Source organism: Phyllopteryx taeniolatus, chromosome 11 (assembly GCF_024500385.1).
Source record: "Phyllopteryx taeniolatus isolate TA_2022b chromosome 11, UOR_Ptae_1.2, whole genome shotgun sequence".
Taxonomy (NCBI): Eukaryota; Metazoa; Chordata; class Actinopteri; order Syngnathiformes; family Syngnathidae; genus Phyllopteryx; species Phyllopteryx taeniolatus.
In genome coordinates this window covers 9,067,915-9,091,299 of record NC_084512.1, presented here as the reverse complement: position 1 = coordinate 9,091,299, position 23,385 = coordinate 9,067,915, and the positions used below count along the sequence as shown (strand labels likewise).

The 23,385-nt window shown below is 40.5% G+C and overlaps 2 protein-coding genes and 1 long non-coding RNA gene across 4 annotated transcripts; 2 read left to right on the top strand and 1 right to left on the bottom strand.

The window, feature by feature from the left end:
- The first annotated feature begins 5,119 nt into the window (after positions 1-5,119).
- fam83ha (family with sequence similarity 83 member Ha) lies at positions 5,120-18,183 on the top strand. Of its 2 annotated transcripts, XM_061789338.1 has the most exons (6): positions 5,120-5,416; positions 6,223-6,674; positions 6,760-6,924; positions 12,112-12,236; positions 12,388-16,252; positions 16,343-18,183. In XM_061789338.1, the coding sequence occupies exons 2-6, from the start codon at positions 6,231-6,233 to the stop codon at positions 16,352-16,354; spliced, it is 4,611 nt and encodes a 1,536-aa protein (XP_061645322.1). In that variant the 5' UTR covers positions 5,120-5,416; positions 6,223-6,230; the 3' UTR covers positions 16,355-18,183. The 2 variants fall into 2 exon arrangements, with proteins under 2 accessions (XP_061645322.1, XP_061645323.1); XM_061789339.1 differs by lacking the exon at positions 5,120-5,416 and having other exon boundaries at positions 6,546-6,674; positions 6,857-6,924.
- A 149-nt stretch (positions 18,184-18,332) lies between these two features.
- On the top strand, positions 18,333-21,776 carry LOC133485519 (androgen-dependent TFPI-regulating protein). Its single transcript, XM_061789340.1, has 5 exons — positions 18,333-19,922; positions 20,025-20,150; positions 20,226-20,327; positions 20,425-20,540; positions 21,246-21,776. Exons 1-5 carry the CDS (start codon positions 19,770-19,772, stop codon positions 21,418-21,420), a joined length of 672 nt encoding a protein of 223 aa, XP_061645324.1. The 5' UTR covers positions 18,333-19,769; the 3' UTR covers positions 21,421-21,776.
- Positions 21,493-22,739, bottom strand: LOC133485520 (uncharacterized). The gene is made up of 3 exons (XR_009790715.1): positions 22,582-22,739; positions 22,252-22,494; positions 21,493-22,181 (listed from the first exon to the last, which is right to left on the bottom strand). It is a non-coding gene; the product is annotated as an uncharacterized LOC133485520 (long non-coding RNA).
- Positions 22,740-23,385: the final 646 nt, after the last annotated feature.

Below are 23,385 nucleotides of genomic sequence, written 5' to 3'. Positions count from 1 at the left end.
CCCCACAGTTCATTGCACAGTTGTGTTGCTCATTCCACAATTGCATTTTTACTGCACGAATGCAGTTTGAACTGTATCTCCATATTTTAGTCAATTTGGCTTGTGTGTTTACCAAGCATAGAGCGTCAGCCTCACAGTTCTGAGGTGCGGGGTTCAATCCCCGTCCCCGCCTGTGTGGAGTTTGCATGTTCTCCCCGTGCCTGCGTGGGTTTTCTCCGGGCACTCCGGTTTCCTCCCACATCCCAAAAACATGCATGAATCAGAGACTCTAAATTGCCCGTAGGCATGACTGTGAGTGCGAATGGTTGTTTGTTTGTATGTGCCCTGCGATTGGCTGGCAAGCAGTTCAGGGTGTACCCCGCCTCCTGCCCGATGACAGCTGGGATAGGCTCCAGCACGCCCGCGACCCTAGTGAGGAGAAGCGGCTCAGAAAATGGATGGATGGATGGATGTTTACCAAGCAATACCATGTCTTTGGTCAACTTGAACAATATCAGCCAGTGCAATAACCTCAGTGGGTGTATTTAGCCAAACATTTCGGGATAGGTTTTCTTAAAGAGGGGGGTTCTAGCTTATTGTTTCATGTTTCATAACCAAAGCTGTCAGTCACAAAGCCATTTACTAAATACCAAATGTATATATGTTTCTCTCTGAGCCACAGAGGTTACAAGGGTGTAATGGTGACTGGTGCACTGTGGTATGTAGTGTAACAACTACTTATGAACTGTTTGAACATTTGTTTTAGTCTGTCCCCCCTCGGTACATAGTTACACTGTGTGTTTTCGGTGGTGCTTGAAAGGAACAATGAGGGATTGTCTTCAAATCTCCACTTCAGCAGATAGTTAGCATCGCTTCTTTTACTTTAGTTACATCATAGTGCATCACAAGGCATGGCTATTTTAGGTCCAAGTTTGGAGCAAACCTCACAGACAATATCACGACATTTGGTTTCTCTCTCTTTCTCCTTCTATGGTTTAAACAAACGGTTCAGACAAGGTTCTTCCTCGGAGTCCGACTCCCAAGATGTTTTATCATAAAAGATGCATCATCGTCGGTCAGATATGGCATTCTCACAATGGCCATTGTTGTAATTAGGGATGCCTCGATCACATTTTTTTTAGCCCGATTCCAATTCTGTCACGGACGTGGTCGACCCTATCCCAGCCGACTCTGGGCGAAGTAAAATAATAATATTTAAAAAATGGAAATAAAACACAATACATACTTAGCAAATAGAAATAATTTTAGTAATCCTAACTGACCTAAAACAGGAGAATTTCAGTCTGATTTCATGTCAGACAGTCAGGGGAGAAAATGACTGTTCCTGTTGTGCGCGCCTTGCCCTCGTAGGGGCAGTGTGGTGCGATACACAGATGGAGCTACACGTTTGCAGTAAAAAAGAAAAAAAAAGAATAGAAGAAGAACATCACGATAAAACATTAACTCATTTTTCACAGATTAGAAAGAATATATGCCTGTGGCTATTGTTACATTACCTGTCTGTATGTGTTACTACGGAGTTTGTGCATAAATATTTGTTATTTGAATGTAAATCCCAGCTCTCTAAATCACGTGATCAACCCCGATTTTTGATCATGTGATCGGATCGGGACATCCCAAATTGTAATTGTTTATGTTGAATGAAAAGAAAACAAAGATTCAAAGTTGACAGAGAACTACAGTACAACACTATGCGGTTTTCCCATCTTTTAGTTATACTAGCACAATACACAGTATTTACGCATAGGACAAGACAAGTGTTTACAATAATCCTCCTTATTTAGTTCATTGTTTGTTAACATTTTAAGATCTTTGTGATTTACTTTTGTGCTGTGCACCATGGCAACACATGCACAATTGTATTAATCTGCTTTTTTGTGGGCCCCTGGAAGGTTGAAATGTCTTAACTGAAGACAAAGTTATAGATTTTAGTTTCTAGTGTTTCTCTTAAGCTCTTGCAGTATGTTTCATTTTTGTATATGGTTGTGAACCTGTGAATATACAGGCACTGTAAAGTTCTAAGAGTGCTGTATTGCCTTCCAGTTTGCCGGTTTCATCGTCCTGTCTTGTTAATTAATTGCTTTTGTGCAAAGGCATGCATTAGTGTATGCCAAAGCTACCATAGTAACGGCCTGTTCTTTCAATGTGATTGAAATTCACTTTTCTGTGGGAGAAAAAAAACATCTATTCTTTGGATTTTTGCTGTAGAAGTAGCAAGAATACAGTAAGTGTGGCTCCTTGCTAATGAAACAAAGTTCTTGCAGCCATGGCTCTGCTGGACACATTGTATGCACGGGGGAAGTGAACATTAAGTAACAAAAGTAAATTCAAAATCTTAATGTTTTGGGGGAATTCAGTTCTTTTTTTTTTTTTTGTCCTGTTTGGCTGTTAGGTCAAGCTGAATGGAAAATCTGTATCCCTTTCATGCCGGAACAGTTTTACTATGTCACAGGGAACTTTTTAAGCTTCCGCTGTGATATTATAATTGAGGTTTATGGAGAATCAGACGTGATCAGTCGAACAGAACAATGTTTCTAGAAGGGAGAGAGAAACAAAGACAAAAAGACAAAGCACTAATTGTAAACAGGAGAGAAGTAAATCATTACATTATCTCCAACAATGAAACATTAAATATGAGTGTTGCATGGGGCTGTAGTGCTACACCCTGTGAGGGAAGGACAGGACAAGATAGAAAAGGACAAGGACAGGAGAGGAGGACAAGGGTCATGAACCCGACTGTGCAACTGAAGTGTGGTGGCATTATGTGAATTATAAAAGTCTACAGGACGAGAGAATAAGTGAGGGGATACACAAGTGATTTGCATATTCATGAGTTATTTGTCGCAGTAAGTGCGTGACCCAACACCCAGTGAAAGAGTCCTCGGGGTGTGTGTCGGCGGATACATGCAAGTGAATTGATACCGTTTTACATGCACAAAGACTGACAGAAGTGTCCTGTAATTGCCGTGGCCGGACCGCGGCGGCTGAGGACCCCACTCAATCAATCAAGGGGCGGGATCAGGCCCAGGAGTCCACCCGAGAGCAGCCCGGCGGACGGGACACGTCCCACACCGAGGGACCCAGGGCGGTCCGCCGGCCCCACCGTGGCGCCCCAACAACTGGCCACCCGGTGGGCGCCGCAGGGACCCAATGCCACACCCCCTCCCCACCCCCACCCACAGCAGGCCCCACAGCCTGCAGGGGACCACCCGGCTCCCCCACAGGAAGAGGAAGAGGCGACCGCAGCGGGACGCAAGGAACGGAGAGAAGAAGAGGAAGCAGGCCCGAGGAGCGACAGGGGGCCCCACCGCCCCCACCAGCAGCCAGAGCGGGGGACCCAGGCGTGTGCCAGCCAGCACCGGCCCAGCACCCATGGAACATGGGCGAGTCACCTTCTTTAGAAGATTGTAAATGAATGCTGAAGGGGAATGTATAAATACAAATCTTCACAAATTCAAACTAACATCAATATTCAGCCGGCACGGTGGGCGACTGGTTGGCACATCTGCCTCACAGTTCTGGGGACCAGGGTTCAAATCCCAGCCCCGCCTGTGTGGAGTTTGCATGTTCTCTCCATTCCTGGGTGGGTTTTTTCCGGGCACTCTGGTTTCCTCCCACATCCCAAAAACATGCGTGCTAGGTTGATTGAAGACTCTAAATTGCCCTTAGGTGTGAATGTGAGTGCGAATGGTTGTTTGTTTCTATGTGCCCTGCGATTGGCTGGCGACCGGTTCTGGGTGTACCCCGCCTCCCGCCTGAAGATAGCTGGGATAGGCTCCAGCAGCCTGTGACCCTTGTGAGGATAAGCGGTAAAGAAAATGGATGGATATCAATATTCATGAATCAAAACGTAGACCATAATGATGCAGACGTGAGAATACACTCAGGGAGAAAATACTGACAGGTACATAATTTTGCAGGTGAGTGAGAATTGAAAAGCAAGGGCCAAGGGTGCGACTGTGGGATAAGTGAGAAAATGGTTATTCTAATTGTTGGAATAAATGAACTTGCCAATCCAGCTGGACTGTGAGCGTCCAATAACCTGTTTCTGATGTTCCACCCAGTTCATCCCAAATAATAGTTTAGTACTTTTTTCTTCATTCTCTTGAAGAGAGAAATGTTCTTTCGTTCTTTTTAGTTTTGCCAAATTAGATTTTAAATAGTCACAAATATAACAAAAATATTTAAACTTTCTCATCATCTGAGTTCAAAGAGTGGATGTTTTAAAATCTAAAAATATATTTATTGTCCACAACATTAGGCACACAATTAAATCAAATACAAGAGGAGCTCTATCAAAAATTATTCTGTTTTATCATGAATTTATTTTTTATTTTTGACACAATTATAAAGGTGGTGTGTGACACCAGCTCTCTCTGGAGAGAAATAGAGTAAAATCATTATTGCTATTTTAAAACTGTGCAACAAAATGCAAATATACGCCGTCAATTTTCTAAGCTCAAACACTAGTCTGTCAAAATGCCAGTGCACCTTCCTTGTATACACAAACTAAACACCTGCTTAGGGCCCCATGACCACTATATGGCCCCCAAGAGCAGGCAATAGTCAACAGAGCACACACATGACAGAGCCTGGATTTCCCCCTTTTCTGCATGTGTGTGTGCGTGTGTAGTGTATACCAAAGCACGCACGCACACACACACATATATTTTACAAGTGCCTTTTTTCTATGCTGTGTGTAATGACTGTTCAGTGAAGTTTTTAATTTTGACTGACTCGGGGTCTGTTCTGAGGCAATAGTTTGGTTTTGCAGGAACAGTCAGGGGCTTTGTGAATTCAGCTAGATTTTTTTTTTTAAATGTGTTTAAAGTGTTGAGAAAATGGGTGTCGATTTGAAGAAATGTGTTTTAGCTACTGAGAAGAAAAACTGTAAAGTACTAAAGGACACGCATCGTATTTTCCCAGATGTTTGTGAAACCAGCAGCTTGGGTCTTGAGCTTATCAAATCACGAGCAGAGTTCAGGAGACACACAAGGGGACGGAGGGAGAGAGAGACAGAGAGAGAGAGAAGGGGGGAGAGACAGAGAGAAGGGGGGAGTGAGCGAGAGAAGGGGGTCGAGAGCGAGAGCGAGAAAAAGCGAAGAGAGAGAGAGAGAGAGAGAGCGAGAACGGAGAGAGAGAGAGGGTTGGTCGTTCGGGGCGGTGCTCAGCTGATCCCCTTCCACTTTTTCTTCTCCATGTTAGCTCTCAAACGTCGTCGGTAACATGCCTAAAGCGTGACAGTAAACTGGTTTAGCTGGGTGACGGGAAGAAAAGAAAGAAACAAACAACAATGTGTCGGAACCCTGACTTGCATTAGAGTCGCGACTGGAGACGCGGCGACCGGAAACACGGCAAGATGGCCCGTTTGGAGTTCAAACGACAGGAACCGTGACGATGACTTAACGTTAGCTCGGTAAGTTCACCGAATAACCCCAGACGCGCTTGTTTTGTTTATATGCGTGTTGTGACTTCGTGGAGTGTAACAGATGGCCGAAAACATTTTAGCCAAGTATTATGTTTTTACCTGTTACACGTCATGACAGATGAGATGACAGAAACATAAAGTTGCGAACATGGAGCCTCGCGAGCGCCATTAGCTCGTCGCTTTCTTTTATCCTTTTGGCTGCCGAGTTTTGTGGTTTCCAATGCTATTTTTGTGGGGAGTTGCTAAAGCGTGATACTTCGTAAACTCGCGAATGGAGGCTTGTGTTTTTGGCCAGAGGGAGGAGCCGCACCCATAACTCGGTCCTGTACTGGAATTTCATCTCCCCTCATTCATTTGCCTTTAACCCCTACTTGTGGGAAAGTAGGGCCGAGAAACTTGCCACAAAGTTATAGTGTTGCTCTTTTTAATTTAAAAATAGTGTAGGAATAAATGCTTAATTACTATGTTTTTAATAATAAGTGATATGCGTACTACTTGTATTGTTTGAAATCAATGTGATTACACACTATACATTTGGAAAGGGACTTTTGATGTGAACACTGTCCGCTAGCACCAAATGACCATTGATCAATTAATCTTGTGCTCTTTCATTATTCTTTGGTATCACGTTCCAAAATGGTCTCTGGAGAAGGATACGAAAGCATACATTCAAATTGGTTTTTAATTTGGGAGTGTTTGTTTGATTTAGATTTTTTGTTCCATAATAGTTGTATGCATTTAGATGTGAGGTATCTAATTAATGGTGCTTTCTTTTGCCGTCACCATCTCCTCAGCCAGCAATATGGCACGTCGCTCGCAATGTTCTTCTGCCGGGGATAACCCCCTGCACCCCAACTACCTTCCTCCTCACTATCGCGAAGAGTACCGTCTGGCAATTGACGCACTGATTGAGGAAGCGCTGGAAGGATATTATGAGTTTCTCCAAAAAGCAGATGTGGTGGCCTTCCTGTCCACACCTGAGATCCAGTATATTCAGGGCTCAGTCCACGTTCCTCAGCGAAGCACCTACCAAGAGCAAACTTTTCTCGAGAGTGGAGGAGACAGCTCCTCGGACACTTATTGGCCAATCCACTCGGACCTGGACGCCCCTGGCCTGGATCTTGGCTGGCCCCAGCCTCATCTTTTTGGTGGCCCCACAGAGGTCACCACTCTGGTTAACCCTCCTGAGCCTGACATGCCGAGTATCAAGGAGCAGGCTCGGCGACTTATCAAGAATGCTCAGCAGGTCGGTGTTTGTTCTTTTATGTCAGCAGACTACATGACCATCACTGTGTTTTCACACTTGTCATCTGTGTTTTTTGTCTCCACAGGTGATTGCCATAGTAATGGACATGTTTACTGATGTTGACATATTTGCCGATATTTTAAATGCTGCCATGAGGAACGTTGTCGTCTATATTCTTTTAGACGAGCAGAACGCACATAATTTCATGAACATGGTGTCCAACTGCAGAGTAAATCTACAGAGTATCCAAGTGAGTCCTTTAAAAAATATATATACTTTATGTCTGAGCAGGGAGCGATGTCGTTTAATGTGCATACCGCGTCTGAGACGCACAAAAATTAGCAGGGAAGCATCAAGCATATTCATTCTGCGTCTGTAGACGCATGGTTTAAGACCCGCCCTACGTATGTGTGTGTGTGCATGCGCACATGCATGCGTGCGTGAGTGTGTTGGTGAAGAGCTTCCACACAGCGAATCAAAAGTACGAATTATGTCTTGGTGCTAGCCAGTTAGAGGCTGAGTAGGGCAAGTTATCGTTCCATGCAATGGACACGGGAGTTTTTTCTGGACTCGATAAATTTTCATTGTTGTGGTAACACCCGCCACACCGTTCACGACACATTAAGCCGCTGTGGCAGAATGGCCTTTGCTTCATAGACGCATACAACTGGGACGCTTAAAGGAAAGTTAAGTTTTGGGAAAATATATCGTCCTAAAAAAAATTGCTACCGTGGCTGGCTGAAACATAATATATTGAGAGAGAGCAAGAGCAATGGATACCACAATAATCCATCCATCCATCCATTTTCTGAGCCGCTTCCCCTCACTGGGGTCACGGGCGTGCTGGAGCCTATCCCAGCTGTCATCGGGCAGGAGGCGGGGTACACCCTGAACTGGTTGCCAGCCAATCGCATGGCACATACAAACAAACAACCATTCGCACTCACAGTCACAATTTACGGGCAATTTAGAGTTGTCAATTAATGCATGTTTTTGGGATGTGGGAGGAAACCGGAGTGCCCGGAGAAAACCCAAGCAGGCACGGGGAGAACATGCAAACTCCACACAAGCGGGGCCGGGGATGGAACCCCGGATCCTCAGAACTGTGAGGCTGACGCTCTAATCAGTCGTCCACCGTGCCGCCTACCACAATAATATTGCACAAATTGTACAAATAAAAATCTGCAATATAGCGGGACCGCGAAGCAACAACTGACATATAGCGTAGGATTACTGTTATCTGTACTCCATGATGATACATTTCAGGGACTCATTGTTCCAGGGCTGGGACATTCATCCGTTCATCCTTTCATTCAGAAACATCTACCAATATGCTTATATAAATAGTTAGAATTGAAGGTGACATATTGGAAGATAAAGGTAACAGAATAATAGAATTGCTTTTCTCAATTTCTGTGTTCCGGATTTACAGGGGAATCCAAAATGAACCAAAGCGTCCAATTTAAAAGTAGAAATCGCTTGATACTGCTGCTGCAGTCGCTGTTCGCTTGAGTAGCCATTGTGTTTGGCTTCCATCCATACAACGCGAACCATACACACAGTGCCTCACAGTGGCCAGGAGGTGAATCAGCAGATTTGGTGAATCGATATTTTTACCCACCCCTAGTTGTTTAACTTTAAATTGTCCCAATCCTCTTAGTTTCAGCCATTCTACAGTAAATATTGCCCAATTTCTGTAGTCCTCCATGAAAGCAAACATTATATTTGTGTTGAATAAAAATAACACATTTGCAAACATCTGCTTTTACTGTGGAAAACAATGCTGAATATTTTTGCTCATTTTCTGACAGATGTTACGGACCAAACCAGTAACTGAGTGAATCATAATCAATTTATGTTTGGACATTTTCTGCACTGTCAATTTAAAATAATATTCAGTTTTTTAAATAAAGGGATGGAAATAAAAAAGTTGTATCTGATTTATTGAATAATCGAAAACCATAATTGACAGAATAATCGATTATTAAAATAACCGTTAGTTCAGACCTAAATGGGAGTCAGCACACACCTGCCACCATTTAGAGTGCCTCTGATTAACCCCAAATAAAGTTTAGATGTTCTAATAGGCTTTTCCTGACATTTATATGCACAACATGAAATTATCTTTGACAGTAACCGTCAGCTGAGAGTTCCAATAAACAGCTTAAAGCCTGTTTTTTTTTTTTATATAAAGAATATTTACTAATCTTATCTGCCAAACTGCTGCTTGTTGTGAAGTGAGTTGAGTCACCTGCCACCGCTTATATCTTAGGTTTTTGGGAAAAATACATCGTCCTAATAAACATAATAATAATTAAAAAAAAACATAATATATTGAGAGAGAGCAAGAGCAATGTATTTATTTGGACCTGGGCATTCAGTGACCTAATCTGCCTCTTAATAACGCTATCACATCGCAAAATAATGCAGTTACCTTTATCTTCCAATACGTCACCTTCAAACAACTCCAAACCTCTATAGATGTTGTATGTATAAACTACAATATAGCAGTTCACAAACAATATTCATCTAATAACATGTCAAAAGCATGAAAAACTTGGGGGGGGGGGGGGAATTTATCGTACTCACCGGAGATGCTGACAGACGCAGCAGACCTCCTTCCTTTTCTCGTGCCTGTCTGTGGAAGTTAGGTGATGTGCCCGTACATGCTGCTCTGAAAGTGCCCCAAAATTCCTTTTCTGGCTTGAAACAGGCCAGACAGCAACAATGTTGGTTGACCTAGCCTTACAAAGTCGAGTTCATCCTTGAAAAGTGCGCCTGGAAAATGAATTTTTAATCATATCTGACGTCGTGTTCTTGAGTAAATCAATCTCATGCGCAGATCCAGCTCAAGCAATCAGAGGACTATTTAGCTGAACCAATCAGAGGATGGAAAAAATGCCAACGTGATTCAGCCTTCGTGAAGGCACAGAATGGTGAATCTGAAATCTGATTGGTTAGACCAGAGGTCACCAATGTGGTGCCTGCGGGTAGCTCTCAAGGACCCCATGAGTAGTCCGCGGGCCTGTTCTAAAAATAGCTCAGTAGTGATAGGACATTATATTGACAGAAATGAAGTGTTTTATAATTATTATGAAAAAATATTATCATATGATCAGTGTCTTCATATAATGAATGTCATTATCAATGATAACATTATTATTTGTCATTTTAGCAAATTTGTTATTTGGAAGTGTGTATCAAACTGGTAGTCCTTCACATTAAGGAGTACCCAAGAAGTAGCTCTCAGTTTGAAAAAGGTTGGTGACCCCTGGGTTAGACCATTTCAACAGTCTGTGTCTGTGTGTGTGTGTGTGCATGCGCGTGCGTGTGTGTGTGTGTGTGCATGCGGGTGCGTGTTTTACACCAGTTTGATGCCAGCACTTGGAATTCTGAAGGTCTTGGGCAGATTACATTTACATGGCAACACGGAGTCTGAAATCTAATTGGACAAAAACAATTACTTAATACATTACTGTACATGACTGGAAGCTACAGCAGCTAAGACACACACTATGACATTAAGACAAAACACTGGGGGAAATGAATTAATATATCCATCCATCCATTTTCTTTACCGCTTATCCTCACTAGGGTCGTGGGCGTGCTAGAGCGTATCCCAGCTATCTTTGGGCGAGAGGCGGCATACACCCTGAACTGGTCGCCAGCCAATCGCATGAATTAATGCATATTATTATATATGTTTTATATATTTGCAAATGGTTGTTTGTTTGTATGTGCCCTCCGATTGGCTGGCAACCAGTTCAGGGTGTACCCTGCCTCCTGCCCGATGATAGCTGGGATAGGCTCCAGCACGCCCGTGCCCTAATGAGGAGAAGCGGCTCAGAAAATGGATGGATATTATATATAATAAATATTAATAATTATTATTTAATTAAGTTGTAACTGTAGGTCTATGATTTTGATAGTGATTAGGCCAGCAGAGAAGGCTCCGAATGCACACCACTAATATTTTGTCTGATATTTTCTTCCACTTATTTTATGTTTTTGTCATGTTACTTTATAAATATTTATTGTGAACTGCTGTATTGTAGTGTATACATACAACCTCGATAGAGGTTTGGAGTTGTTTGAAGGTGATGTATTGGAAGATAAATGTAACTGTGTTTCTTGCTTGAGTAATAATGGTAGTTATCCTCAAATATGTGAAATGCCCCTCTCGCTTTTTTAATACTACATATAGTTAGTTATATTTTACGTTACGTTACGTTTTTTACATTATTTTGCGAGGTGATGGTGTTATTAAGAGGTAGATTAGATCACTGAAGGCCCAGGTCCAAAACTCGCTGCCCACCACTGATATATACAGTATATATTAGGGGTGGGTAAAAATATCGATTCATCAATGAATTGCAATTTTTCTTTTTGTAATTTAATATCGATTCGGCAAATCTGCTGAATCAACTCACCTCCTGGCCACTGTCCTGCGTTCTTAAATACATTTAACCATGTGCATCAAATAAGGATGTTCAGCCATTTTCCCTGATCTATGCTCTGAAAATTGATTACACACATCTTGTATATCCTTTCAAAAGTCATTATCATTAATACCACTGAAAACGTCACGTGGTACCATACACAGCCCTTCCATCAAGTTTATTGCGAATACTGTAAGCCTGCCAGTTTTTTGTAATCAGTAACCAACTCGGTAACTACTTAAAGAGGACATATTTAGCCAAACCATCATTTTCTAGTACAGTATTTGGGATGTAATATTGTCAGTATTTGGGATGTAATAGTGCCTCACTAACCGTGAAATATGCATAAAAATCGTCCACGCATTCCTGAGACGTAGACGTTTGAAATCAGGTCATTTGAAATTCTCGAGCTTATCTACGTCACTAGCAAAGATCTCTGCCTTCCCTTTCCCCTCCCGAACCGGGACTGGCAACATAACAAACACATGTGCTCTCACAATTGGGTCTTCTACACGGAGGGAACCAATCAGAGGAAAGGGGGCGGTCTTAGCCAAATATGGACGAAGCGGATAGAAAACTGGGTCAAACAGAAGTAGCTGTCAGAGGGGCCTTTTCTGGACACTCGTATGACAAAACTAAGGTGTTTTTTTTTGTTTGTTTGTTTTTTTAATTAAATTGACACTTTCATACTAAGTAAATGTTAGAGAGTAACTCCATGGAGATCTAAATAGCCAAAATATGGGACCTTTAAGTCCGATTTTGCTCACCAAGTCATTGTTTGTGTCGCAAATTTATCATTTTGGCTACAAAATAAAAAAAAAAAAACCTTATGGGTAGGAATATAACAGGTTTTACTTTTCATTCCAGTTTAGCAATACTGTATTCAGGTGCACTTGTAAAGTCGTCTTTAGCGCCATACTTTGTAAAGTGGGAAGGACAATGCGATACTGCCACCTCGCTTTAATTTTAACATAAACACTACAATATTTTTCTTGCAGTTTTTACGCGTGAGAACTGTGTCTGGCATCACTTATCACTGCCGGTCTGGGAAATCCTTCAAAGGTCAGATGATGGATCGCTTCTTGCTGACAGACTGCAGGGCCGTACTGAGTGGGAACTACAGGTGACATTCCTAGCTGCTACAGACAATTAACAAAAACAAAATAGGTGTTGCTATTGTGATAAAATATGTTGACACATCACTGCCTAAGTTTGTGCAATTACATCAGAAGGGACTTAATATTTATTAACACCTTTTCATTGTTTTTGTACAGCTTCATGTGGTCTTTCGAGAAACTACATCGTTGTATGGCACACCTTTTCCTTGGACAGCTTGTATCGACTTTTGATGAAGAGTTTCGGATCCTCTTTGCTCAGTCACAGCCGTTACTGACTGATGTGCCTGTTGCGAAGGAAGACATTGGCCTTTTACAGAAGAGGCAATACCCAAGTAAAATAACTTCTCTCGTGTACAGAGAGCCCAAAAAGTTGGTACCAATGGACATGTCTCATACAGAGGATTGGACTAAACCATCTTATGATGAACAAATGGAAACTGACTGGAAAATGTCGCATCTCAAAAGGAACGAATCTTTGCATGGTCCTGTTGATATGTACAGTCGATTTCCATCACAGCAGTCAGGAATGGAGCAGCAAGGTCACTCCAAGTTTCCCATGATGGAAAGCCCTGCTTTGAAACGCCACATTTATAGTGAAGGTGTTCATGGCAGGTACAATTACCCATTCCCGACTCAGCCCACAGCAGACTTTGAGGCTCGGGGAAGGATGTTTCACAGGGGACAGCAGCAAAATATGGGGCCAGGTCCTGAAGTTGATTATAAGGGCCCTGAGAAATTCTGGAGCCAAAACTATCATTCAGCAGATCAGTATTTGGAACCAGGCGTACCACAAGAGATTGAGCCATTTGATAACTTTGACCCTGTGCTTAACTATTTATCATCCACCACAAATGTGGACTTTGAACAGGTCCCAGGTCCTGCAGATTTACCTTTAAGTTTATCTCAGGCTACAATGGATGACAAGCAGTTTTTCCAGGAGCCTAACACTGACCGCAAAGACCCCATGGTAAAGCGGGGTTTAAGGAACTGGAGAATTAACTCTTACCTCAGTGCATGTGATAATCCAGGAGATGAAGGCCTGCCATTGATACAGCCTCAGGCATCAGATCCTTTTGAGGAGCTCTCCAACCCCGTACAGCCAACAGCACCAGTCAGAGATTTTTCAATTCCTAAAATTCCAAATGTCCGAGAGTTTAAGATTCCTGCCATTCCAAGAGTAAGTCAGTTGCCAAGTTATGCCAAAGCTTTTGCACTGGAACCACAGGAGTCAAATAAATTGCCAGAAGAAAGTACTGCTGTGACAGCTGCCACCAAAACAACACCAACACCCTCAGAATCATCATCAACAACTGAAGGGGAGAAATCAGAAGATGCAGAACAAAAGGAACCTAATACTGCTGTTCGAAAGGATGAGTCATTTAGGAGAAAATACAATGCAGCAATGCCAAGAAGCTCGAGGTTAAGATCATCTCTGATATTTAACTCTTTAGACCAGCATACAGCAGGGCAACAAGATGAGGAAAGTGACAAAAATGAGAGCGAGCAGACAAAACTACCCTTTGTTTCTCAGGTTTTTGGACAAAGAAGATCAGCTGCAAGAGAATCTTTTGGATGGACTCGTTACTTAAATTCATCCACATTTGACAGCTCTGTGCCAGAAGCCTCAAAGCAAGAAGGAAATAATAAACCAGAGGATAAAGATTCATCAAAGGAAGATTCAAAGACTTCCCATGAAAATCTAGAGGTACAAGAAACATTAAAACTGCCAGATATTGAACAACAAAACGTTTCTCCATCACCATCCAGATTGAAGCGGTCTGAATCTGATCTGGCAAAAACTGATCAATCAACTAAGTCTTTGGTCAACAATCCATTGTCTGTCGATATGAGTGATCCTGATCAAAGATTAATGTTTTTCAAAGATCTGGCTGCAAAGCGCAAAGCTGCTAAGGCTGCAGAAGCTGAAAAGAGAACAGAGAAGACTCTAATTAAAACACCAACTGATCTTGACAGTGTTACTGTTGAAAAGGAGGACTCCATACCAAATGATGGAAGGAAAGGTGATACGACATCCCAAATGTCAATCTCATTATCATCAAGTGTTATTAAACAAGATTTAAGTAAAACAAAATCCACAGAACTGCCTGTTGATGTCAGTGATGAGGCAAACAAGCAAGAGGGCAAGGTCAGTAATCTAACAGTTATCTCCCAGAGATCAAAAAGTGAACAACCAAGAGCCTCAAGTGATTTAAAAAAGGTAGAATTGGGGAACAGTCAAACGGCAGCATCTTCATCTGTTTCTGCAGAAACAGAAGCTCTTCAATGTGATTCAGAAGACACAGAGCTTCACAAACCTGCCTTGAGTGAGTGTAGCTCTGGTCAACAACCCATTTTAACAAAAGAAACACATGCTAATCTTCCATCGCTTAAGCAAGATAAAAGTGTATCATTACTTCTTAAGTCTACCTCTAATGAGTCCACATTATTTATTCCCGATTTGGGGGATTCAGCATCATCTACTGCATCTACCATGGTTACTTCTAACATCCGAAATCAAGACTCATCACAGTTCATGACCAACGTGGAATCTCTTCCTCTGGAATCACATTCTAGCAAAGTAGCACAACCAGATTCAAAAAGCTCTAACTCTGAACACCCGCTATCCATTTCTAATCATCAAACCACATCCAGTCCTCATGACTCTAACATAAACTCACCTAGTATACAGTTCCTAACTTGTGACAAAATACACCAAGGTGAATCTGTCAGTGCCTCCACACTAAGATCCACCCAATCTACTGAGGAAAAATCATCTTTCATGCAGAGAGAAGCGGAGTCTTCACAAGACCAGGCAGCTTCTGTTTCAGTGTCAATGCCACCTGAAATAAATCCTTCGTTATGTGACTCTGCGTATGAGCAATCTGGTGTTTTCCATGAAAATTGTGCATCTGGTTCAGAGTCAAGCTCATCTTCGTTACAACCTACTCCTAAGACAAACACTGAAAAATCTTGTTCTTTTTCATGTGATTCCCAAAAGGTTTCTGCATTAGAAAACAGCTCAGGAACTACTCCAGTAGTAGACAAGACTAGGTTGTCACCCATTGTTGTTCCCTCATCCTTCAGACAAGACATCCCAACTCATAGTCTTAGCTCTTCCCCACTTGAATTCAATATATTTGGTTTGAAAAGTCATTCTAAATCTGACAAAAAAGAAGCCCATATTCCTAAACCCACTCTAGACTTATCTCAAGAGCCACTTAGACAAACAAACTCCGCATCCGAACCTGACCGAGCAGGATCCTCCACTCCTGCTGGTTCAGATTTATGTTCAACTGTGTTAGTTCAATCTGGTTTGCCTTCCCACACTGAAAGAGCAGAAGGTATCATGCCAGCATTGCATTGGTCCTCTGGTAGAAGCTCTTTAATTAATGGCAATCCAACTGACATAAACAAAGTTACAACCCACCCTACCTCAATTGTCACATCTGTTATGGCCGACAAAGATCTCAACGCTGATCATTCTGAAGCCTGCTCATCAAAGTTAGCTGCACCTCTTGATAGCAATAGTACGGGCTATCAGAATTATGTCAGCGAAGATTCTAAATTGCTTATGCCTTTTGAAAATAAAACGGAGGACAGTGAAACTACAATTCCAGTTAACAAGAGTACTGGACAGCAGTCTGTCTGCAGTGAAAGAATAAATGAATCAGCAGGGCAAAATAAATGTTCAGGGGTTACAGCAGAGGAAGTTGTACCATCGTCACAACAATCCAAGCAGCCAAAGTCAAGCCAGTCTCGGTACCACTCGTCAACGGTTGGTGTGCTTTCTAGCAGCAACCTCCGAGACGATACAAAGCTGCTGCTAGAACAAATTTCAGCAAATAGCCAAAGCAGGAATGAGTCTACCAAGGAGTCACCTGTCACTGATGATGAGAAAGAAGATGGAGCTGACAAAAACGCCAAAAGGGGAAAAGAAAGAGAGTTATCTCAGGACCGTGACAAGCTGCTGGAGAAACTCCAAAGCATGAGGAAGGAGAGGAAAGTTTACAGTCGCTTTGATGTAAGTAGAATTTTTCTTCCAAATATTTTTCACACATTAAGATTTTTGTTCACTTCTGTAACGAGGTATATTTTTTTGTCTCTCTTTCAGATGGCTCCTTAAGTGGGATCCAGAAAGCTGAGAGAAAAGATTAGAGACTGAAGTACAGCAATAACCCAACATGCTGACAAAGACATTTACATGATTAGTAAAGACCAATAGGGTAGGATTTCTATTTGTCAATCACTATCACTGTAGTCAGCATTGGAGTGCGTTTACTGACGGTTGACTGTGCATATGTATGTGATAAAAAGTTTTAATGACACGGATGGGTAAAGTGCAATTGTTACAACTGATTTGTGGTGCCCTGTACAGTTCTTGGCTTCTTTTCTACAGTGGCATCCACAATACATACAATACTGTTTGAGCGAAGAAAAAATTCTACAGCTTTTGATGGCTTGTTTGTTAAAGAATAATTATCACAAGAGCCTTGATTTTATAACACGTGGGTCTTAAAAATGTGATGATGAAGTAAGACCATATTGTTTCTGACCAATTGGCTGGTTGAACTTTAGCTTTCCAAATAGAAGTCAGTTCTATCCTTGTGAGCTATTTTTATTTGTAGTGCAGAAACAGAACTTGTTGTAAAGTATCTTCTCCCATCTAGTGGGTCATCTTGTAACTGCAGCACTCACTGCATCGTTATTCTCATGCAGTACGTACGCGCAAACCACTAAATTGCCACATTGGTGACTTGTGGAAAGTTTTTAGAAGGTTTTTAGAAAAGTAAAAAAGTTTAGAAATTAAAATTACAATACCACTTCTGGATATTTGCCTTCATATATTTACAATAAGCGGCACGGTGACCGACTGGTTAGAGCGTCAGCCTCACAGTTCTGAGGACCCGGGTTCAATCCCCGGCCCCGCCTGTGTGGAGTTTGCATGTTCTCCCCGTGCCTGCGTGGGTTTTCTCCGGGCACTCCGGTTTCCTCCCACATCCCCAAAACATGCATGAATTGGAGACTCTAAATTGCCGGTAGGTATGACTGTGAGTGCGAATGGTTGTTTGTTCCTATGTGCCCTGCGATTGGCTGGCAACCAGTTCAGGGTGTACCCCGCCTCCTGCCCGATGACAGCTGGGATAGGCTCCAGCACGTCCGCGACCCCAGTGAGGAGAAGCGGCTCAGAAAATGGATGGATGGATGGATATTTAGAATAGGTATTTAATCCAATAATATTAATCACATTGGAAAATCAAACCCACGTGAGGACTATATGTAATAGAAACAACAGCATCTTAAACTTCATGCCGCTTAGTAACCAAAATAGAGTTTTGAGTATCTCTTCTCTTATTGTTGTTTTTTAAACTGACTTTGATAATGAAGGAAGACATTGCGGATAAGCTCCACTTTCCATGCAACCAATACTAAAAAGTTATTTTTTTTAAAAAAAGTATGGAATCTGTTCAGCGCTATGTTATATGCCAACCGTTTTTTTGTTGTGATCTCTGGACGGCTTCGGTGTATTTGTACAGATTTTGAGTCATCAATATTCCATCCATAACATTAAAAATACATTTTTCTTAAGGGACCTCAAAGCCTGACCATGCATGCAAACAAAGTTCATGTATAGGAGTAAATGGCAAAATGCTGGGTTTATTTTGTAATTTGGAGGAACTGAGCTTTTGTGCCTGTGTATTCTTCTGAACTTGTGCCTTTACCCATAAAACATATAAAATGGATGTATAGGAGTAAATGGCAAAATGCTGGGTTATATTTTGTAATTTGGAGGAACTGAGCTTTTGTGCCTGTGTATTCTTCTGAACTTGTGCCTTTACCCATAAAACATATAAAATTGGAAAAAACCAACATTTTTTAAGATACTTTGAATGGATGTCTGGTCTTCCAGACCAAATGATGAAAATAAAATCCCTTCAAAATTTTTATTTTCAATGTTTGCCCTTAGTGTTGATTGAGATGCACTTTTCCTGATATTGTACATCATACAAGACACAGTACTTAACACATTTATTAGACCGCCACCCCAATGTAACCAATGCACTGAAAATAACCAAAATCATTTTCGGGTTTTTCCATATTCATATAGTTGTGTACCTGTATTCAGTGTGTTGAAGCTCTAGTAGTTGAATGTTTGTTGTATTTTAGTAATTTCTGACTTCTTTGAGAAGCAAAGTAGGCTGGCTAAAATATGGGTACAAAAAGGTCAATTTGATTTTAAATTCCTCTTTCCTGTTCAAAATGGTAAAATGTCAAAAGCTCAGCATTAAAGCATTTATTTATGCTGAACAGTCACTTTCTTGTTTTTTATTACATCTGCTCTAATACATTTCTTGAGCACTGTGTTTCTGATGTGGAATAACGTGTTATACTGTAATTTCTCATGTATAATGTGCAATTTTTACCCCCCAAAATTGTCAAAAGTCAATAGTGCGCATTATAAATACGTATAGGAGCAAATGAATAAAACTTTCACATTTTATAAATGTATGCCGTCATCTAGTGGTTATGAAAAAGCTGTACACGTTCATTCCAAAATGCCACCGCCACCTAGTGGTTGTAAAAAGGTGTAGCCTACACTTTCATTCCAATATGACAAGGGTACGCATGACTGCATATATGTACAGTTGTGTTCATAAGTTTACATACCCTGGCAGAATTTGTGAAATATTGATTTTTTATTTTTTTTTAAAATATGACTGATGACTGAACAACAACCATCATTAATTTCTTTACGGTTATGTTTTGTTTAATGATAATGCTTTTCTGAAATGCTTGACCGTTTAATTTGAAAGCCATTAAAATAAAATTAAATGTGGTTCACCTGGTCCTTCATGTTTTCTTTAAAGAATTGTAATTCTTACAAATTCTGCCTGGGTAATCAAACATATGAGCACAACTATGTGTTTTCTAATTTACTAAATATAAGTAGGGCTGTGAATTTCAAGATAAGAGCAACTAAATTAAAAAAAAAAGTATTACATGTTCAAATAAAGTGCTTAACTTTAGAATTATTCTTTTAAAAAACTAACAAAATACAGATAATATTTCATGTTTTGATCATATGGGTAGAAGCAAAATCATGCATTGTAAAAATGCATCATACATAGGTAGAAGGGTTTTCCAGAATTTTGAGGTCAACTTTGGGGGTGTGCATTATACATGAGAAATCATGGTAGCTTAATGCATGACTTTCAGTCATGTTTTAGAATGTCACAGTTGGCCATTTGGGACTATAATGTTCAAGTTTATAAATAGACATTTTACCTTACCTTTACGTAAGACATCTCTTGTAAGACTGAGTAAAAAGTAAAATCACAAAGGAAAATAGCTATCAAGTCACATGCTGCAGAGCGCTACTGTACTTCATAGTGAACAGTGGGCGTCTTGTGTGTGGATTGAGCTGAACATTCACACTAATCTTCTTTTCAGTTGTCCCACTTCAGCCTGGAGCTTTTGTGTCTTGACTTTGTACATATTCTGCTTAGTGGAAATCAGTATTGTATAACTATTAAGATAAAATGACTTCAACCTTGAAGGGAGTTTACCACATCACAGCATTCAGTTGGTTTGCTTTTGTTGTAATGACTCTGGCTGCTAAGGATGGAGAAGAATTACCACCTGGAATTTTTGTTTACGGAGGACCTTGGAAGTACCTCACTTTTTTGAATTTGGTGAGTACAATATTGTGTAGTGCAATGTGGTTGCAGGGGAAAAAATGTCAAATGCTAAAATGGCGAATATGAAATGCATACAACTTCATTGCTATGTTTCAGTTACTACAAATGGTATTCTTTGGCCTGGCCGCAGTGAATGATCTTCAGAATGGGGAAAACTCAGGGGGCGCGCTCAATAGATGTACAGATCTAATGTTCTCTATATTTGCCTTCCCTGTGGGCATGGTGAGAAATACACTGAGAATACTTTTTTTAAAGTTGCACAACAAATCATTATGATTTACACTAACACTTGTTTAGTTTGTTGTTGTTCTTTTTTGGACTATCTTTGCCTATGACAGAGAGTTGGTCTACCCGGCAACAATTGATGCCTTCCTCCCTCCTTGGATAAACCATGCTATGGTCTGGAAAATGTGTACAGTATTTTAAACACTGCCAAACTACAGTATATGATTATTTTCCTATGAACCTTGCAATAATTTCTGAACTGTTTTCTTAGCATACATTTGTCCTTCCTTTGTTACTTGGAGAATTTCTGGTGCAGCACCATGCCTACCCTCAAACAAAGAATGCACTGGCAACCCTGGGATTAATGGGTTTGGGTTACCTATTCTGGTAAGTGCCAAATCAGCATATTTTGACTGAAATGATAAAGATCTGAACTGCTGTTGTCACAGCTGTAATTGTCATAATATTGTTTTTGATTAAATTTGAAGTTTAAGGTTGCACATGAAGTTTGCATATGAAGTTTAGTTTAAGGTTGTCCACCAGTTAAGATCTAGACATTTCCAACTGTTTATTCAAAATCAACACTTTATAAAAGTAAATGTTAACAATTCTGATAGGCTGCTGTATATGTTGCAATATAATTTACGGTATAGCAAACACGTATTTTGATACAAAACACTGTTAGATAATGGAGTACACAGATGTCAAACTTGAGACGCAGGACCAGCTCTGGGTCACTTAGATCTTTTTATGTGGCCCATGAAAGCATTTTCTTCAATTTTAACAGCAAGCATTTTTTTTTCACCAAATCCCTTCTTAACATAAATTGAACAATAGTTGGATATTTGAAGTATTTGGTTTTCACTGTTTTCTATTATATTTGATTTCAACTTCAATTTGTTGTTAAAAAAAATACATACACAGTACAGTAATTACAATCAAATCCAGGAAATATGATTTTCACAGTCATAATAGCCCTCTGGAGGAAACCATAATTACAATGCTGCCTGTGGAAAAAACAAAAAAATAAAACTGAGCCAACACCTCTGATCTATGACACGGAAACCTTTTTCTCCCCTATAATCTCTGCAGGATTGTCTGGGTGTACTTCTCAGCAGGAATGTGGGTGTATCCCCTCCTTGGGCAATTCAGTGCTGTTGGTCTGGTGGTCTTCTTTTGTTTTAATATGTCTGTGGTGACATTGCTCTACCTTCTTGGAGACAAACTCAACACCCGAGTGTGGAAAAACACACTTAATCACCACTGACAGGGGAAAAGTCAGTATAGGGCTCTGATAATTCCATGACCTGAAATTGCTTGTTTTTTTTCCAAAGGCAACAAACCACATTCTTTCCAAATACAATACACTGAATAATGTTGAAGAATAATTATTTGCAAATTTTAAACCTAAACATTACATACCTACTAAGACTTGGAATGGCTATTATAAAGCAAGTTGATACTAATGCTTGAAGGATTTGAGACACACTGCACTTCCTCAATACTGTATATTTTCAGCATATACGTATACAGTAACTGTAAAGGTCCAGTTCTACATGTTAACGTTGCAGTTTAACATTTTAATTGCTGCCAACTCCTCCAATAAAGAAAGTTACAGCGACATATTGTGTCTGACATTTTCTTGTCAATGCCAATCCTTTCTATCTAGAAATGTGTGGATTACAACTGCTTGTCACAAGAGCCAAAATGCATCTGCAAAATTCCACTCGCACCTAGGTAACTCTCTCTGTATTTTCAACCTCAGGCCAATTAATGGTGGGACATTTTGGCCTGTGTAGGAAGGAACGCTGGTTATTCAAGGTGCCATACTAAATAGCCGGAAGTAGTCACCATTCAGTCAATATCTTCACCAACAGCAGTCTTTGTGTCCTTTAATAAGTGTCCATGTCATCCACCTCTGAGGTCTCTGTAGCCTTTAAGATGGTGGAGGTAGTTTGGATCTGCATCCACCAGTCCAACTGAAAGGATCCTGGCTAATAAATGCAGATCTTCTTTACTTAGGTCCTTCTGTTGACACAAAAACACCAATTCTTTAACCTGTTGTTATAACCAAAGAGCTTTTTCTAGGAGTACTGACCTTCTTGTTGCCGTCAAATTCCGGTATCTGTGATTTTTTAGGTTTAATTCCCTGTTCAAGACAACAATCTTATTAAAACCTCAGCCATTGAACACTTAACTGTAGAAAGTATTTCCTTACAAAACTCATGGTTACATTCGAGCTCAATTGATCTAAATATAACGCAAGACCAATTTAAGGTTGACTTGCCTCTGTAAGTCCTTTCGAGAAGCACATAATGATGATAAGAAGGCCAACAACTATCTGTGTGAGTTCAAACAGAAATACTGCAGTCAACATCACAAGTCTCAGATATAATTAGACAGCAATAAATTAAATGTTTTAACTTACCCCGAGCAAGTACAGCATTTTTCTTATTGGTTGTGTGTTGAATTGTCAAGTAACAAAGTAGTGTCTCCTGGTTTAAGTGGGAACCATACTACAATACTTGAAACAAATGAGAGAGAACCTGCCCAACAGGATACACAACATTTTCATTTCCTCCACGTGACAAAAAAATCAAAGTGCTTTTACGCAAGCAACTACGTCAAATGGAGTGTTGTTTGCAAGTCTCAAGTTGTTTTCCTGCTGTTGTTCTCCCTAATTTTTGCCAGCAATTGAACTGAAGTAAGGGGAAACCTGACCAATAATTTTACATTTTAAATCAAACTAAAAATTCTGGAAGTTCCAACACACACACCTGGGGTGGAACTTGCAGTAGAGTGCATTGCATTATTTTTCACTTATGCCTCACAGTTCACATGCTTGCTTGGGTTTACTCCCACATTCCAAAAGCATTATTGGGAAAGAATTCCACCTACAAAGCTTCAACAATAAGTGTCCTCAGTTCCCAGACGTTTATCGAATGTTGTTAAAAGAAAAGGTGATGTAACACAGTGGTAAACGTGACCCTGTCCCAGCTTTTTTGGAACCTGTTGCAGCCATAAAATTCTAAGTTAGATTATTTGTTAAAAACAAAGTATATCAGTTTGAACATTAAATATCTTGTCTTTGTAGTGTATTCAATTAAATATAGGTTCAACATGATTTGCAAATCATTGTATTCTGTTTTTATTTATGTTTAACACAACATCCCAACTTCATTGGAATTGGGGTTGTAACTTACTATCTGGACCTTTAGTATTATATTTTTAT